General features: G+C 40.6%; 1 protein-coding gene across 15 annotated transcripts in view; it reads right to left on the reverse strand.

The window, feature by feature from the left end:
* Positions 1 to 18,200, reverse strand: part of KATNB1 (katanin regulatory subunit B1) — a 301,411-nt gene that overhangs the window by 144,619 nt on the left and 138,592 nt on the right. For all 15 annotated transcript variants that reach the window (XM_033941729.1, XM_033941728.1, XM_033941724.1 and 12 more), the window contains 3 exons: positions 9,286 to 9,357; positions 8,117 to 8,267; positions 7,736 to 7,920 (listed from right to left, as the gene is read on the reverse strand). In XM_033941729.1, coding sequence (XP_033797620.1) covers positions 7,736 to 7,920; positions 8,117 to 8,267; positions 9,286 to 9,357 — 408 coding nt within the window. The remainder of the gene's footprint in view (positions 1 to 7,735; positions 7,921 to 8,116; positions 8,268 to 9,285; positions 9,358 to 18,200) is intronic.

Consider the following 18,200-nt stretch of genomic DNA (forward strand, 5'->3'; position numbering starts at 1 on the left):
GACTTCAACGCCGTTTCTAATTCTTTTAGTGATTTAGGCTCATCCAAACTACTTTTTATATGTTCAGGAACCTTCGGTCAAATAATTAAATTTAAAAATTCTAAACCATCTTTTCCCCTGTCTTCATAAGGCTCAGAAAAATATAGGTCTTTATAAAAATTTAGAAATTGACTTAAAATATTTCCAATTTGGTTATACATAATTCCTTTCTCATCCTTTATTGCAATAATTTTTGTCCTTTTTTTCTTTGCTTTAAGGCAATTTGCCAATAATCTTCCTGCCTTATTTGAGTTTCCATAATACAGAGTTTATTGAGAGAACAAATCTTTCCATATCAATTTTGAAGATAATTCATTATATTTACCTTTTGCTTTTAATAGAGCCTACAAAGTGTCATGCTCCCATTTATCAATCAATTTAGATTCTAAATATTTAATTTCTTTTTCCAAATTAGAATATTGCTTTTTAATTTGTTTTCTAATATAAGTGAATATGAAATAATATTACCTCTCATGGTAGCCTTAAAGGCATCCCATAAATTCTCCATGGAGATTTTATCTGATAAATTAAATTGAAAAAAATTCATTAATTTTTAATTGAAAATCTTCAAGGAATTTTGTATCTACAAGCAATGTATTATCAAATCTCTAAACAGATCTGCTATACTCTTGTTGATCTAATTGAAGTTCAATCCATACATCCGCATGATCAGATAAAATAATTGGGTCTATGGAAGCTTTAATCACCTGCTGAACTATTTGAGTTGAGACAAAAATATAATCAATTCTTGAAAAAGACTTATGAACATGTGAACAAAAGGAAAATTCCTGATCATTAAAATGAAGTATACGCCAAACATCTTTTAAATCACATGAATGAACCAAATTGTCTAATCCTAATGATTTTATATTTTTACACGTTTTTTTATCCATTAATGGATCCATAACAGCGTTAAAATCTCCAGCTACAACAATTTTAGAAGCAGCCAGTGGGAGTAACAATTGTTGCAATGTTTTAAAAAATTCATTTTGATTCGAATTAGGGGCATACACATTGAACAATGCCAGGGTATTATTTCCCATACTTATATCCACATGTACCCATTTACCCAGAGGATCTGAACCTATTAATTGAAAATTGGCTGTACATTTCTTATTTATAAGAATAGCTACCCCTGCTTTTTTTTCCAACTGCTAGGGCGAAAAAACATTGTTTTACCCAACCCCCTTCCAGTTTTTTTGACACTAGCATAGACAGATGAGTCTCTTGTATATAGTAGATATCAGCATTCTGTTTTTTCAAGTAAGCTAGTGTTTTTTTCTTTTGATCTGGTGATTAAGGCCATTAACATTCAGTGAGAAAATTTTAAACGCCATCATAAGCTTTATAATCAAAACAATTAATCAAAATCAAGTAACTAAAGTTATTCTGAATCTCATGAGCAGACACCATTTTCCTTAATTTAAATTCTTGAGCCTGAACTTTATCCCTTTTTAATCCACCCCAACCCCCCCTCCCACCCACCCTATCTCCCCATAATGGTAAAAGTGTAAACTTGAAAACACACATATTAGATCAGGTAAAGAGAATTCCCCCAATAGACAAATCATTAACTTTTGTTCCACAATAATAAGTTACATTAATAATATATATATAAATTAATTAATCCCTTAGTAATATATCCCCAGTAAACAAATCAATTCCCCCTATAAATAGTTATGATAGTTAATTGTGCCTCAGACTTATAATTAACATCAAAAATTTTCATCATTATATTATACTAGTAAGCAGTGCTCCCTCTAAGCGGGCGGGTGTTGTGAGCAAACTTTTTTAACTGTGAGCTAAAAATATCGGGCGCCAGCAAGTTATGAGCCAACTCGCCAATGAATATGCATGAGATCTATTAGCATACAATGAAAGCAGTGCATGCAAATAGACCTCATGTATATTCATTGGGGAAATCCTGAAAATCCGACTGGACTGCGGCCCTCGAGGACCGACATTGGACACCCCTGCATTAGGTGAAACGCGTTATAGAAGAGCACAGGCGACGGCTATTTTGGTCGTTGGTCCACATTTGTGGAACGCTTTGCCAGGATGCTTAAGATTATGCAAAGGGAAAATATTATTTAAGAAGCAATTGAAAACCTTTTTATGTGCTAAAGCTTTTTGTTAGCTTAGGGCTCCTTTTACAAAGATGCGCTAGCGTTTTTAGCGCACGCACGGGATTAGCGTGCATTAGCCGAAAAAAATACCGCCTGCTTAAAAGGAGGCGGTAGCGGCTAGCGCGTGTGGCATTTTAGCGCGCTAAAACCACTTAGCAGCACACCTTTGTAAAAGGAGCCCTTAGTGTAATACTGTATTTTATGGCTCACAGAGGAGGAGCTTTTTTGAGTGTTGTTCTAGTTTTAGGGACTATAATGTGGAAGCATTATGCTAGTTTTAGCTATAGGATGCCTATATTATGATATGTTTGAGTATGTCCTGAATATGTATATTTTCTACTGTAACCTGCTTAGGTGTTAAGCGGGGAAGAAATTTTTAAAATAAATAAATACAACAAAAACATGATGGTACTGTAGGGGCCCACAAGAATTCCATATAAGTCTCCTAAGCCCCAACAATCATTACATCTCTCACAATACCCAAGACATCATTCACACACATCTGAGCTCAGGAATCAACCCAATATCTTTTTCTCCCAATATTCTTTTCCAGAAGCAAAAACACACGTTCCATACGCACAGAAAAAGGGAATATCGTATATGAAAAATACACGAGTGAGCCAGATTGTATAAGGCCAATATTTGTGTTACAACTGCAGTATAACCACACATTACAGAAAAAGAGGGTGAAAGACACTTGTACTAGTACAGTAAAAAGTAAGGATTTATTTCCTCTAGCATTCCAAAAGTTTTTCTAGCTATTATTCCTAATTCACAGTATACTATAGCACACACTAGCAAAGAGAGATAAGAACCAGAATAATCTGATACATAGCAGAAGGCAGGAAAATGACAAAATACAGGCCAAAAATTACATGGGCTTATACAATGGAAGACCGAAGCAAAAAGCTCTTCTGACCTTAGAGATGGAACTTTACTGTACTAAAGTCAGGCCTTCACTCCCTGGTACTCCGGCTGCCCTCTCCTGCCTCCCCAGCTGCCCTCTCCTGCTTTCCCTTCGCGGTCGGAAAATACCGTGCGCTGTGACGAGAAACTTGTGCGCTGCGTTGTAATATTTTGTGCGCCAGCGCACGCCAGCGCAGCTTAGCGGGAACACTGCTAGTAAGAATGCTCATACTAAATAAATATTAAACAAATAATGAATGAGTGAAGAAATTAATATCTTACTCAAATTTACCTTGTAAATCAATAATAAATTGATCAAGGATATTACCAATAAGATAAACTTCTAAACTAAAAACATTCTAAGATTAATTATTAAATCACTTTTTATATAATGTTATACCAACATATATTGTAATAATTATCCATCTTGAAAAGTTGTAATTAATATGAAATAAAACAAAAGTAAATGTGGAAATATATATATTTGACAATATCATTCAGAAGTGATAAAAATAGGGCAATCGTTACAAAGCAGTAAATGTCATGAACTTTGATTATACATCCACTTTTCATGCTTTGAAGCCCATGAATCATATCCATTACCAAATACATTAGTAATAAATACCTTGTCATATATCTATTTCCACATTCATATTAACATTATAGTATAATCAGTCTTGTGATTACATTCTTAACAACTTTTCTTTGCTTTTGTTTTGAAATCTGTTCTCACGGTAACATTTCCTTAGACCCATAGATGTCAACATTCTAATTTCAATGTTTTCTTTCATGAACTGTTAAACTTTAAATTAACTGTAAAAAAACTTTGCATTAAGTTTACACTATTGACACCTTAAATAAGTTATATGATTTAACTCAAATCCTAGATAAAATATAACAAAATAAGGGTCTTTATAAATTCATAGGTTCTTCCAGTTGTAAAAATTCTTGCAGATCTCCTGGTTCCTTGAAATTAGATGTTTTATTTCTGTAGGTCACCCTCATAATCCCGGGTAAATCAAACCATATTTTGCTCCGATGCTTCTCAGCTGCAGTCTTAAGTCAAGAAAACTCTTCCTCTTAGCTGCAGTTGCTGGCACAAAGTCTGGCACAACGTGGATACGAGAGTCCTGAAATTTTAGATTTTTATTCTCTTTAGCAAGGCGACATAATTCCAATGCTTGCTGGTGCCTTAAGAATTTAAAGATTACTGGACTCGGCCCCTTTTGGTTGTCAATCTTCTTTGAAGGTATCCTATGGACTCTTTCAATTTCTAGAGGATACTTTGTTTTAATTGGCAGGATTTTAGGGAGGAGGTTCTCTAAGAAGGAAGTCATTGTTTTTCTCTGCCCCTTCCGGAAGCCCTAATAACCTCAAGTTGCTCCTTAATTCCCTATTACAGCAATCTTCCAGCATTTGAGTAAGTACCTCAATCTTCTTATGATCAGGCTTCATTTGAATTACCTCTGTTTCAACTGTCTCCATTCTATATTCCAGGTTCACCATTTTGTTTTCAGCTATCTCCATTTTTTTGTTAAGAATAGTGATCTCCTCGTTCACCTCCTGGATCTTCTTAGAGTTATCCGATACAATTTCTCTTATTGTACACAGTTCAAGAAGGATTTCATTATTGTCCAAGTTGTCTTTCGATGTTAGGTTTTTTGAGGGGGGTCGCTGGTTCGGGTTTTGCTCTTTTAGCACTTCCCGTTGCAATAAAAGCTGAATCAGCCTTAATTTGCTTACAGGACGCCATAGGTTAACAAAATCTTCTTTTTGATTCGGATAAAATCAATTTTTTGTAACCTATTAATCTTTAAAAAGATCTATCGGGACGGAGCTCACCGTTTACCCAACCGTGCTCATGCGCTTCCAAGTCACGCCCCCCACCTGTACTACTTCTTATCTCAGTTTTAAAGAGCATATGCATGGAGAAATTAGGTTTTACAGTCGACTCCACCTAAGTGCACTTCAGTTAAGCGCATGCTTTGGTTATCCGCAGCCTACCACCATGGTCCTGGTTTTATTACATTAAAGTCAATGGACCTAAACTCCGGATAATTGCAATTCGGATAAGCACACAATCTGATTATGCGCACTGATGTTATAGGTCCCACCTCTATTCGTTCATGCTACATTCATTCCAGTTAAAAGCAATCACGTTCTCACGTTGATGAGCCATGCGTTTCAGATCAGCAGTCTAGGCCTGGCCAGGTGTTCGAACTATCGAAACTGCACCATGGCGTCTCGTGGAAAAAAATCAAATTCCAATATCTGGACAGTTATAAAGGACACGGCAGACAACCAAGAGTCTGATGAGGATGGAAATACTGCTGCGGTCATTACGACTAATGAAAACACCTGCAGAGATTGTTTCCTTCTCAGATGCTCTGAAGTCCCTACACACGCTACGTTGTTATCTGGAGATAAATGGATGTCATGACTATGGCCAGTTTTACAGCATCAGTATTTAGGTACACAGCCTGAATCGTGCAATCTGCATGCAAAAAACAATGAATGTTGGTTTAAAAAAAGGTTTACAATGTATTGCATTAGACGGAACAGTGCTGTTGAATTGTTTTTGGTGTTATCTTGACTGCCTTTTTCGAGTGCCCCAAAGGAGAGTCCACAGCCCAATCTGTTAGAGACCAGGCAAATTCCAGACTGAATGATGTCCAGAACCCAATAGTCAGATTAAGTCTGAACCCAGGCCTGCAGAAACACCAAAAGTCTGCCCCCTATATGAAAAGTGACCTTCTTCAGCATGGCATTATTGTGATTTCTTGATGGATGGAGCAGCATGGGGTGCAGAGGCTTAGCTATGCCTGGATCCGGAAAACTTCTGCGATGCGGAACTGGAATATTGTTGAGAGCATCTGGAGTCATGAAAATTAGAGTGCCCTGAGCCTCTAGAAGTTCTGGGTCTGCTATCAGGCAGGGCCCTGGGGAGACAGTCCACCCATGCAGTTCATGAGATCATCCAGGCCTTTACCAAATAATAACTGCCCCTTAAAAGGGAGTCTAACAAGAGAAGCTTTAGAGGTGGAATTGCCAGCCCATTGGTTGACCCAGAGCACTCTACAAGCAGAAATTGAATAAGCTGATGCTTTACCCTGGGACCATTCCTTTTCTCAATCCACACTTGCTCACTTGATCTCCTCCCATGGCTTCTAGTATTGCCTCTATGCTGACGACTCCCAGATCTACCTCTCTGTGCCAAATATCTCTACTAAAACCCAGACCAGAGTCTCAAGCCTGCCTGTCTGACATTGCCATCTGGATGATTCACCGCCATTTAAACCTGAATATGGCTAAAACAGAGTTGCTCATCTTCCCACCTAAACCCACCTCTCCACGTCCCTCGTTCTCCTTCTCTGTGGACAACACTCTCATCCTTCCTGTTTTGTCTGCTTGCAATCTCAGAGTCATCTTTGACTCCTCTCTCTCCTTCACCGCCCAGATACAACATATCGCTAAAACCTGCTACTTCTTCCTCTATATTACCAAAATCTGACCCTTCCTCTCTGAGCACACTACTAAAACACTTACCCAACCCTCATCACCTCACGCTTAGACTACTGCAACTCGATACTCTCAGGCCTTCCGCTTAGCCATCCCGCTCCATCCAGACTCATATTCTAGGAGAGGCGCTTTACTCATGCTACTCCTCTCCTAAAGCTACTTCGGCTTTCCATCCATTTCCGAATACAATTCAAACTCCTCTTACTGACTTAGAAATGCACTCACTCAGCTGTCCCTCACTATTTCTCTTCACTTATCTCACACTATGCTCCCCCCACCCCCGTGAGCTCCGCTCAGCTGCAAAGTCCCTCCTAACTAAGCCCTTCTCTTCAACTGCAAACTCCAGACTCTGTCCCTTCTGTCTTGCTGCTACATATGCTTGAACAAGCTGCCTGAATCCCTATGGCGGGCTTAGTCTCTGGCAGTGTTCAAGGCCTGTTTAAAAGCCCACCTCTTTGAGAGTGCTTTCGACTTCTAAATCCTCTCACCTTGGGTTCTGCATCCCCTACTCTCTATGTCATGTCTGTCTGTCCAAATTATGATTGTAAGCTCTTCCAAGGTTGCTGAAAATGCAAAATCAACTTGGAAGTATCTTCTCGATGTCGTTTCTAGTCAGTATTCAAACATTTGGGCATACCCAGCTGCTCATGGTTTATACATCCAACATGTTCCCTAGATATCTGTAGTGGCTTACCAATTGTCTTAACCAATCTGCCAAAATCAGGACATAGTCAACAATTTCAGGAGTCGATACCATTTGAGGCCTCCCAGACCTTGTTACAACTTTGACCTCAAAATCTCCATGCTGAAAGTTTGCACACCACTTAATTACTGTGGAGCATGTTGGACATTTGTTGCTCAGTGTTTGCATCATACATTCATGGGTTTCCTTTGAAGTTTTCTTCTGCAGAATTAGGAATTTCATGACAGTTTGTAGTTCCAAACTTGTAAATTCCACACACTATGTTGACATGGTTCAATCAATGATCTGAAACAATGTCAAAACATAGCATTACAATTCTGCAAATTGGCACTTTGCAAAATAAAATAAAACACTCTTTTCAGTTACAGTGGCAAAATAACTCTCAGAATTTAGGAAATGGGTTAGTGGAGAACTTTTCAGCACCCTGACCCTCCTTCCTCACCTCTGCGGTTTAGTGCAGGAAGTGATAGGCCTCTCATAATTACGTCTGATAGAAGATCCCAGGGATGAAACTTGTGATGAGGGCTTATCTTGGATGGGACCCTGTACAGCACACCCAGATTTCTTCACTTTGTTCAAGTCCACGACATAGGATGTAGCAGTGGTCAGGGAGAATGAGACACCAATCTAAAAAATATCAGTAATAGACCACCAATTAGAAACTGGTGTAGTTCAAAACCTGCTGCAATCATAGAAGAGCACCTGCATTACAGAATAATGAAGGGTTGTCACTGCTCAGTTGCCATTGTTCCTGCTCTTTTTAGGAGGTACCTAAAATTGGATGCCCTGCTTGTACGCATCCTCCTCTCAAAAGGATACTCACCAGTTGATTGTTGCAGATTGCCATATCAGCAATTTTCCCCCAACCCACAGGGACCACATCAAAGCAGCGTTCTGGCTCCCAGCCATACACATGCAGGGAATCTTGAGAGCTACTGTATAAGCAACAGCCATCTAGATTAAAAAGAATGCTCCTGGGAAGAAAAGGGCAAGAACAATTACCATCAATATGATTTCCTCTTCAAAGTACACATACAAATGCAGTACAAACCTTTTTCCTACTGTACTGGCACTATATGGGTAAGTACAGTAGGACTAGCAACAGTGGATTCCTCCCCATAGCACCAACAAATGCTTCTTGGTCTGACCATCAGAACTCACAAGCTCTCACAACAAAATACAATAGTAACCAACTGAGATTCCACACTATGAGGTTTCACAAAACAGCACCCTGCCTACTCCAGTCAGGATGCGTGCTACGTCAATTTGTTCATAGCACTATCATATTTATACAGACAGGACTCGAGCAGGATGGTTTCCTTCTAAGAATAAATCTACTCCAAAAGACAAGGAAAGAAACCCCATGAGAAATAAACTACAGAAAAAAAGTGGGGAAGAACTTGTACACTTCAACCTGAGATAAAGAAGAGTTTATTAAAACCAAACAACTATTAAAAACAAAACAAGCTATATTGCCATAAGACAGCATATCAGAGTCAATCTATCTTACAAACTCGACATGGTCAATGTTTTGGATTTAAAAAAAAAAAAAAAGCCTGCCTCAGGGATACAGATGATGATCTAATAGATGATGCTAAAGACCTTTAGACAAAAGACAGGGCCTCACCAATCAGGAGCTGCTTTGACATGCAGCTCCTGATTGGTGAGGCCCGACTTTAACACAGGAAGAGGCGGTCTGAGCATACCACGAATGATTTCCTTCACTCGCCGGTGCTCCGGCTGCCTTCTCCTGCATCTCTGGCTGCCCTCTCCTGTCCGGTCATTTGCAGTCGGAAAATACCACGAATGACCAGGACCGCGAATTCGCGAGGGAGCACTGTACTGTCTCATGGCAATATAGCTTGTTTTGGTTTTAATAAACTCTTCTTTATCTCAGGTTGATGTGTACAAGTTCCTTCCCCACTTTTTCTCTGTAGCTCCTTCTAAGAATGCCTTATCAGCACTAGTATTGTTCGCTGTCTTGGTACATACCTAACTGCGCTGGTCTCTCCTTCAATGCAGCTCACCATCTGGAACTTCTCCAGGTCCCAGAATCGGATGGTTCTGCAAACAAGGAAAAATTTGGGAAAGAAGTAATTCAGTAATTCTAACACAGCTATATTTGGAGTCAAGAAGGTGTTTTCACTCCGTTACAAAACTGCTATAGATAAAGGTTTATTTTTTTGCTTTCCCCTGAATTATCAGCAATAGATATTAAGAAGTCAGAAGTCTGAGCTTTGAGGGTAAGGCTGAAGGTAACAAAGATGAGTTAATGAGCTGACATCTCACAGTACAGATCCTCATTAAGCTAATTTTTAACTATATACTAGGGATGCCAGTTAATCATAGTTAACTCTGCAATTAATGCATTATTGTGATTCATTTTTTAAACCATGTTACAGCACTTCCTGTCTTCTTCAAAATCTCTACTCGTCTCTTCCACACATCACCCCAGTCCACGGCATGATTCTACATCTTAACCCCCCCCCAATTCACAAGTCAATATCACGCCGTCTCCTTCCAATGCCAGTCTACATTAAATGTAGTCTTCTGTTGATCCCTATTAGCAGTAGCATTAAACAGACTGCCTGCGGCTTGGTCTGAGAATTTCCTCTGACCTATCCAGTCCTTGAAGAAACAAGAAGTGATGTCAAAGGCAGTGAGGATAGGTCGAAAAGAAAGCTTTGAAGCAGTCCACCAGCAGTTTATCTGCAATGCTACCACAGACCAACAGAAGACCACCTTTAAGCTAGACTGGTGTGGGTGAGGGACTGAGGGAAAGTAGATGCCAAACCCCAGGTGGGATAAAGAAGCAAGCAGAACTGGAGGAGCCACCTGTAGAAGCTATGGCTGAGGCAGTGAGCTCTAACAGCTATTAGAAATGCCTGGTGCTGCTCTCCGAGTTTGACTTTTTTCTCACTGGAGTGGAGGAGAGGAGAGAGAGAATGGAGCCCAGGAAAGAAAGAAATAATGGATCTGAGGGAAGAGAAGATGGAAGGAAAGATGAGAAAGAGAGATATGTTGGATCTGGTGGTGGGAGAGAAGGAGATGATCATTTCTTTAGGGAAGGGAGGATGGGATTTGATATAATGCTTTTCTGTGATTACAATCAAAGCAGGTTTATATATTATATATAGGAAGGGAACATGCTTGACGTACCTATATGTAAACTGCTTTGAGTGTGGTTGTAAAAACTACAGACAGGCGGTATAAAAGTGTTAATCCTTTTCCCTTATTTTCTACTTGGGACAAGAGATTAAGGGCTCCTTTTACAAAGGCGCACTAGGGCCTTAATGAGTGGAATAGTGCGCGTTAAATTCCCGCATGCGCTAGCCACTACCGCCTCCTTTTGAACAGGCGGTAGATTTTTGGCTAGCATGCACTAATCCGGTGCATGCGTTAAAAACGCTAGCGCACCTTTGTAAAAGGAGCCCTAAGTAGCTTGGCCAAAGTCACAAGGAGCTGCAGTTTGAAATAAAATGAAATATGGGGAATTTTAGAAAATTTCAGGAGATTTGGGAGCCATTAACAAAATGTTGTAATGACTGAATATTATTTTTCCCCTTAAAAATGCACATTTGGGAGGGGGGAAGGATTTTTTGGTTTGATTATTAAGTAAGGTATGTAGGAATAGGGTTTATGGTAGATTTTCTTGAATTTAAAGAATGTTATTGATTAGGGGGGAGGGGGATAAATTCAGATAAGGATTTTAACAGAATATTAAGTGCTGTATTTGAGTTTAAAATATTATATATGCTGTTACACTTATTGTAAGTTTTTAAAAATGAATAAAGAATTGGAAAAAAAAAATAAACAATGTGTCACCAAAAAAATTAATAAATGAAATACCTTTAATTGTGCGATTAATCATAGTTAAAAATTTTAATCAGAATGCAGCCCTACTAGATACCTTTCAGACCAGACCTTCCAACACAAGATGAAAACATGGATCTTAATATTTCTTTGACTGGCAGATGACCAAATTCATCACTGACTTAAGGTAAATTGGATGTGGAAAAAAATACAACTTAAGACTGCTCTGGAGACTCTGCTCCTGAAAACTCAATTCCAAGAAACTGAAAAAGGATATTTCTATTGAAATTTCAAAATCTTTCATTAATCGGTGCAGTTGAAGATGGGCTTTCAAAGCTATAATCTTTTCTGGAATGGCTAAAGATACAGCTGGGTATATATTTGTCTAAATTACATGAGATTTCTCAACAAGAGGACAGGATGGACAACATGCTCATGTAGATATCAAATGATGTCTTCCCCCACAAAAAAAAGCCCACCTTGAAAATGTTTTAACGATCTAGAAGTATTAAGTGGATTAGCAGAATCTTTAAGAGGCTAGTTACCATATTTTTTTGTTCTATTAGATGCACCTGACCATAGGACGCACCCCCCTGTAGAGGAGGAAAACCCAAAGAAAAAAATTCTGCCCACCGCCCTGCCCCCCATCTGGTGATCTAGTAGTAGGTTGGGACAGGGTACAAGGCAGGTTTAGTGGTAGGCAGCCTCCCCCCTCTACCTTTTTCTAAATCCCGGCAGTCCAGTGTGCTTTCCGCGCTCCTGCCTCCTATCTCTTCTCCTGATCTCTTCCAGCAGCGGCAGAGCAGCGCACAAGGCACAAGGCAGGCGTGTCGCTCTCTGAATGGCTGCCATCAGTTCTTACGGAATTCGCTGGACTGCAAAAGTTACCGGGGGGAGGGGATTGTTATATTCACTCCATAAGACGCACCGTTATTTCCACCCACTTTTTGGGGGGGAAAAGTGCGTCTTATGGAGCGAAAAATACAATTCTTTCCAACCTCTCTGTATGCAATTGTACTTTTACAGGATTCAATATAATAAAATGTACTAGGCTTTGCATATAGATTTGTGCCACTGTAGGTGCACTAACTATGCACAAGACTTGAGCAGGCAAGAGCACATGGCTTATATAGATTTCATGGTAATAAAAGTATAAGATATTAAACACATATGTGGGGAAGACCTGCATAGAGTTGCTCAGTGCAAACACAGAAGAGTGCTAGAGAGAAGTCCTGTCCTGTTTATACTATGAAGCAGCCGCGAGGCAAAACGGTTGGCCTATTGTTGGTTAGGTAGGCTGTTTGTTTTGTTCCACATGACTGAAGGATAAGATTTTTTTGCATATATACACTACTAATTGTTATAAAGGTGAAAGACTAACATAAATCAAATAACTGTTTAAACTGTCAAGCATATAGCTATGAAAGAAAAGTGGATCTCCAAAAGTATATAAAATTATATCAACAAACATGACCTCCTACAGTTTTTGTGCTGCTGAGCCTTGAGCATATGCGCATGCTCAAGGCCTTCTGGATCTCAATCTCAACGAGATTCTCATGAGACTCGAGATCTCATGAGAATCTGAGAGGGTGAGATCCAGAAGGCCTGAGCATGTGCAGATGCTCAAGGCTTAGCAGCAGACCGGCGGCAGGCACTTTCTATCACTGGCGGCGCAGGGGTAAGGACAGGGCCAGTTGGGGAGGGGTGGGGAGGAGGCGATAGCAGCGCTGGTGGCCTCAGGTGGATCATGGGAGTCGGGGTGCATCCAGCAGGAGTGAACCAGCACTTGAGAGTCCTGGCAGAGGGGGTAGTGGCATCCGGGGGGGGGGGGGGCAGCGTCCAGGAGTAGCAGGGCCAACGGTGCCAAGTCAGGCTCTGTGGCGGCGGCGGTTTGCTTTATAGCCAGCACCCTGGAGCCGGGGCGCACCATCACCACCCGCACAACCCACAGTGAGAGGCAGCGAAAATTAGTGAGGCAGCGATCAGCAGCAGAGGAGGAGAACTGGAGGAGCCGCATGGATAGGTCTGTGACAGAGGCAGCGGTGGAGGCGTCGCTAATGATAATTAAGTTTTTGGGGATGTGGAACGAATTGTTCTAGTTTACACTCACTCTTATGGGAAAAGCTTGATTTGATATACGAGTGTTTTGGTTTACGAGCATGCTTCTGGAACGAATTATGCTCGTAAACCAAGGTACCACTGTATATCAGTTTCTTGCAAATATATAGATTCATCATGGAGTTCATATATATCCTAGATTTTGATCCTACATCAAAAACTTAGAGGAATTAAAATATAAAATGCTTTCTAAATCTTAAACTCCCCATAAAATTAAACAGATTTCCTATTAAATCATCTAGTTCATAAAGACTACATATCTAATCTCCAATTTAATAATGCCCAATTAAAACCTCCATCTATGTAATTAATAACTAAATTAATTAAGCTATCATGCATACATTTACCCCTCCCAATTCATTCATTACTTATGCTCATTATAATAAAATCACACATATTAAAATAATTAAATCCTGTTGCTGTTATCTAAAAAAGAGATACTCTCTAGACCATATATATGGTTCTATAATAATACTTCATATCATTAATAATTAATTCCCCCCCCCAATTCTTACATATAATAAATAAAACTACATGCTTCCAGAATTAATTCTCTCTTTAGTGCATATATAAAGTTTCCCCCCATTCCAATGATGATTGGGCTGAATAAGAACCTAAAGAGTAACTTTTCCCCTGAGGCGTGTTTCTGTGCCAATTTGCATTTCATTCTTAAAGTTAGAGGATGTAAAGAAGAGAAATTTGCCACCTGGAACCAGTTACAGTCCAATTTAACAATAAAGGCTCAGTCCTAGCATTAACAATGTTAAGGAAAAAGACTCTTCCTCCATGTTCAAAGAAGGCAAGCCCGGCCGGGGGTGTACCCAGAAGCAGTCACAAGTGCACTGTAGTATATCCTCTGTGCCTTGGGTTGCCTCCCGAAAGATCATCTGGCAGTGTTGCAGGTATTGTTGATATATTAACTCTGATCTCCATGTTTCTTTCCTGTAGACTGCAGTCCTCTGGGTCTGTACGATATAAATTTTGGAGGAAATTGATATTCTCCGACCCACATTCTATTAAACTGATGTGGACTTTAAAGTGTTGCAGTACAGTATCCAGGTTCTCATATACACCTTCCATTACAAACTTTCTTGCACAGTACACGGCTTTGTAGGGTACATCTTGAAGACTTCCTACAATACTTGAAATAATGATCTTGCCAAACTTCCTGTTTCATCTCCAGCAGGAAAAACTTCTGCAATCTTGCTCTGTATGCCTTGTAATTCGCATACGTTTAACCTCATATACATCCCCAACAGGACTCAAACCTCTTCGATCACAGAAGAGGATAAACTAGCATAAAAATTCCTCCAGAGAACCTGTTTACCAGGTCCTCCAACGGCATCTCCAACGGCAAATCTAACTTCATATGTAAACATTCTATGTCCTTCTGCGTTATATCTTGGAATTGTATTTCCATGCGCTGACAGCTGTTAATAAATCTCTTACACCAGTGGTCTCAAACTCAAACCCTTTGCGGGGCCACACTTTGGATTTGTAGGTACTTGGAGGGCCGCAGAAAAAAATAGTTAATGTCTTATTAAAGAAATGACAATTTTGCATGAGGTTAAACTCTTTATAGTTTATAAAACTTTCCTTTAACAGTTTTACCTTATGCAAAATTGGCATTTCTTTAATAAGACATAACTATTTTTTCTGCGGCCCTCCAAGTACTCTATTTTTTCTGCAGCACTCACATTTAAAGTTTAATATCTTTTCTTTCTCAAAACTGGCACATTTCAATCACTAAATTGAAAATAAAATCAATTTCCTACCTTTGTTTGGTAATTTCATCAGTCTCTGGTTGCACTTTATTCTTCTGACTGTGCATCCAATACTTCTTCTCTTCTTTCAGCCTCCTGTATGTTTCCTCTCCTCCAGACCTCATTCCCTCCCCCAACTTTTTCTTTCTTTTTCTATGTCTGTCTTTCTCCGATTCCTTGTCCCATTTTTTGCTTTGTTTCTGGCTCCTTGTCCCCCCCATTCTTTCTTTTTTCCTTCTGGCTCCCTGCCCCCCCTTCTTTCTTTCTTCCTTCCTGCCCTCCCCATGCCACCGCCGCCGGGGAATAGGCTGCTGCTGCCACCATCAGGAACAGGCCGAGATCTCCATGGGGCCGACCAACTTGCGCCGCCCGACGTCAATTCTAACGTCAGAAAGGACGTTCCGGACAGCCAGGCAGCGATTGACTAGCCAGAACGTCCTCTCGACGTCAGAATTGAGGTTGGGCGGCGAGAGAAGCAGGGAGATCAAAGAGCATGGTGCCGGCCTGTTCCCCAATGGCAGCGGTGAGAAGGGAAGGGAAGCAGTTGGGCACCCCTGCTCTAGACGAGCCGCGAGCCGCACTCTAGGAAGAACAGTGGAGGGTGACCAGCTGTCCGGACCGCCCCCCCTTGTTACGCCACTGGAGCAGCAGCATGTCTGGCCGGCTCATTCCATTCAAAGCCGCGGGTGGCGGCTCCTTGCGAGATCCACGCCTGCGTCTGAAGCCTCTCTGATGTTGTGATGTCAGAGAGGCTTACGATGCAGGAGTGAATAGCGCAAGGAGCCGCCAACCCGCAGATTTAGCAAAAAGGTAGGCAAAAGACATAAGCCTGACCTGGCCTCCCCTTCGAAGACACCGCTCCCTGTTTCTGCCGGCGATACCAGCCGTGAAATATTAGCTGAGCTTAGAGAGCTAAAAGACCTGGTTATAGAAACTAAAACGAGCAGAGATGAAATTGATGAAAAACTCTGTGTTAACGGAAGATTTAGCTGCAATACAGACACGTGTCGGCACCCTTGAATCCAAGATGGAGGCGACTACACTGCAGATTACAGAGCTGCGTCGCCAGACTAATCGTATTATCGTGCTTCAACAAGAACTGGAAGACAATAACAACAGGTCTCGGCGTTGCAACATCAGACTTTTAGGTCTTCCGGAGAATGGGAGGGATATAGAGCTTATCCAGTACCTAGAAGCTCTTATCCCGAAACTGCTTGACCTTACCTTCTCCTGGGATTTTGAAATAGAGCGCGCTCACCGCGTGCCTTCCAACCGCACTTCGGCCGATCGGCACCCCAGACCGGTGGTGATAAAGTTATTGCACTATCAGCATGTGTTAGATATCATGCAGAGCGCGAAGATTAAAGCCCCGATCCAGCATGAGGGAGCCAACTTGCTTTTTGTCCCAGATCTGAGTAAGACAACGGCGCATCGTCGCAAACAACTCCTCTCATACAGGCAACAGCTCAAATCGCTGAATGCAAGATTTGGATTGATGTATCCGGCTCGTATGAGAGTGACCCTGAACAACCATACTAAAGACTTTGTCAACCCAGATGACCTGGCGTCCTTCATTGAGCAGCACTCGCCGACCCCAATCAACCAAGTCTAATGGTGGTCCACTTCCACAGCAGGACTGTTTTCCATTCTGATTGGCATACTTGAGACACTCTATACTTATCTCTGCCAACTTGTTCTCCTTGTTTGCACTGATTTTTCAGGAAGTTATATTTCACATATAGTACATATATACTTTGAGTGTGATGTTTCCTACATTGTTTATTCACATGCTACACTAAAACCTAGGGTGCGGGGGTTATGGTTTCTTTCTGGCTGCTGTTCTTAGCTACCTTGGCTGCACTCACACTGTTTGTCAAAGGTGATTTTCTTATCACTGATGCAATTTTGTGGTACATTCAGCTGGATCCTTTATTATGTATTCTGCTGTTTTATATGTTGACATGCTATGTACTAGGTACCTGCGTTGTAATATCTTCTTTGCTTTTTCTCATGGTGAAATGTATACTTACACAATTGACAATCTTGGTACAGATTATACTCTATAGTAATGCCACTTAACATTATATCTTTGAATACAAAAGGTCTTAATAATCAAATCAAGTTGAAGAAAACCTTGACCTACTTAGAGGGTTTCAAACCCGATGTACTTCTGCTTCAAGAGACTCATTTAGACTCTGCCATGTCAGCGAAGGTTCGATGTTCATGGGCTCTACCACCTTATTATTCTCCTGCTATTGACAGAAAGGGTGGAGTCCTAACTTTATTTAGAAACAAAAGTGATCTATCCATACTTTCCTCATCCATGGATTTTAACGGCAGATGGGTTAAAGTTAAATTCTGTCATGCTGGAGTAAATTATAGCCTTCTTAACATTTATGGGCCGAATGCGGATCGTCCTGATTTTTTTCATGCGATTCATGAGACTCTCTTGGAGGACATTGACTCTCAATTGATTGTTGCAGGTGACTTTAATCTTGTTCTGAACCCTAACAGAGACAGGAATTCTTCCTGTGCTTACAAGAAAACTAAATCTTGGTATGCGCTGCAAAACTTGATTGATGATGCCAAACTTCTTGATATCTGGAGACACATGCATGATGATACTAAGTCCTATACTTTTTATTCTCCTCCGCATTTATCTTACTCACGTATAGATTTTTTTTTGATTAGTGAATCCTTAAGTGCCACTGTGGTGAAGTCGAATATTTTTCCTATAACAATATCAGATCACGCCGCAATTTCCATCCAACTCAGACAGAGGTCACCCCCCTACTGCAACGACTCAATGGAGGTTTAATAATACTCTGTTGCAAGACCCACAATTCTGCCAATTAATGAGAATCCAGATTGCTGAATACTTTCAATTTAATACACCCGACCACACATCTTGGACATGCTGCTGGGATGCTTTCAAAGCCTTTGTCAGGGGGGTCACTATCAATTACTCAGCACATAAACATAAAAAGTGGAAAGCTGAACAGAAATTAATGGAGGATGAAATTAAGTCCCTGGAATCTCAACATCAACTTACGCCAACTGATATGTCTCTTTTGACGCGTCTAAACAAGATTCCGGTATAATTCCATTATGTCACACAGAGCTTCCCAATCAGTTTTCCAACAGTCAGCATCTTATTTTGTGGAAAGCAACAAGTGTGGTCATTTACTAACCAATTTTCTCAAACGACGTAAT

This window comes from Geotrypetes seraphini, chromosome 4 (genome assembly GCF_902459505.1).
Source record: "Geotrypetes seraphini chromosome 4, aGeoSer1.1, whole genome shotgun sequence".
Classification (NCBI taxonomy): Eukaryota; Metazoa; Chordata; class Amphibia; order Gymnophiona; family Dermophiidae; genus Geotrypetes; species Geotrypetes seraphini.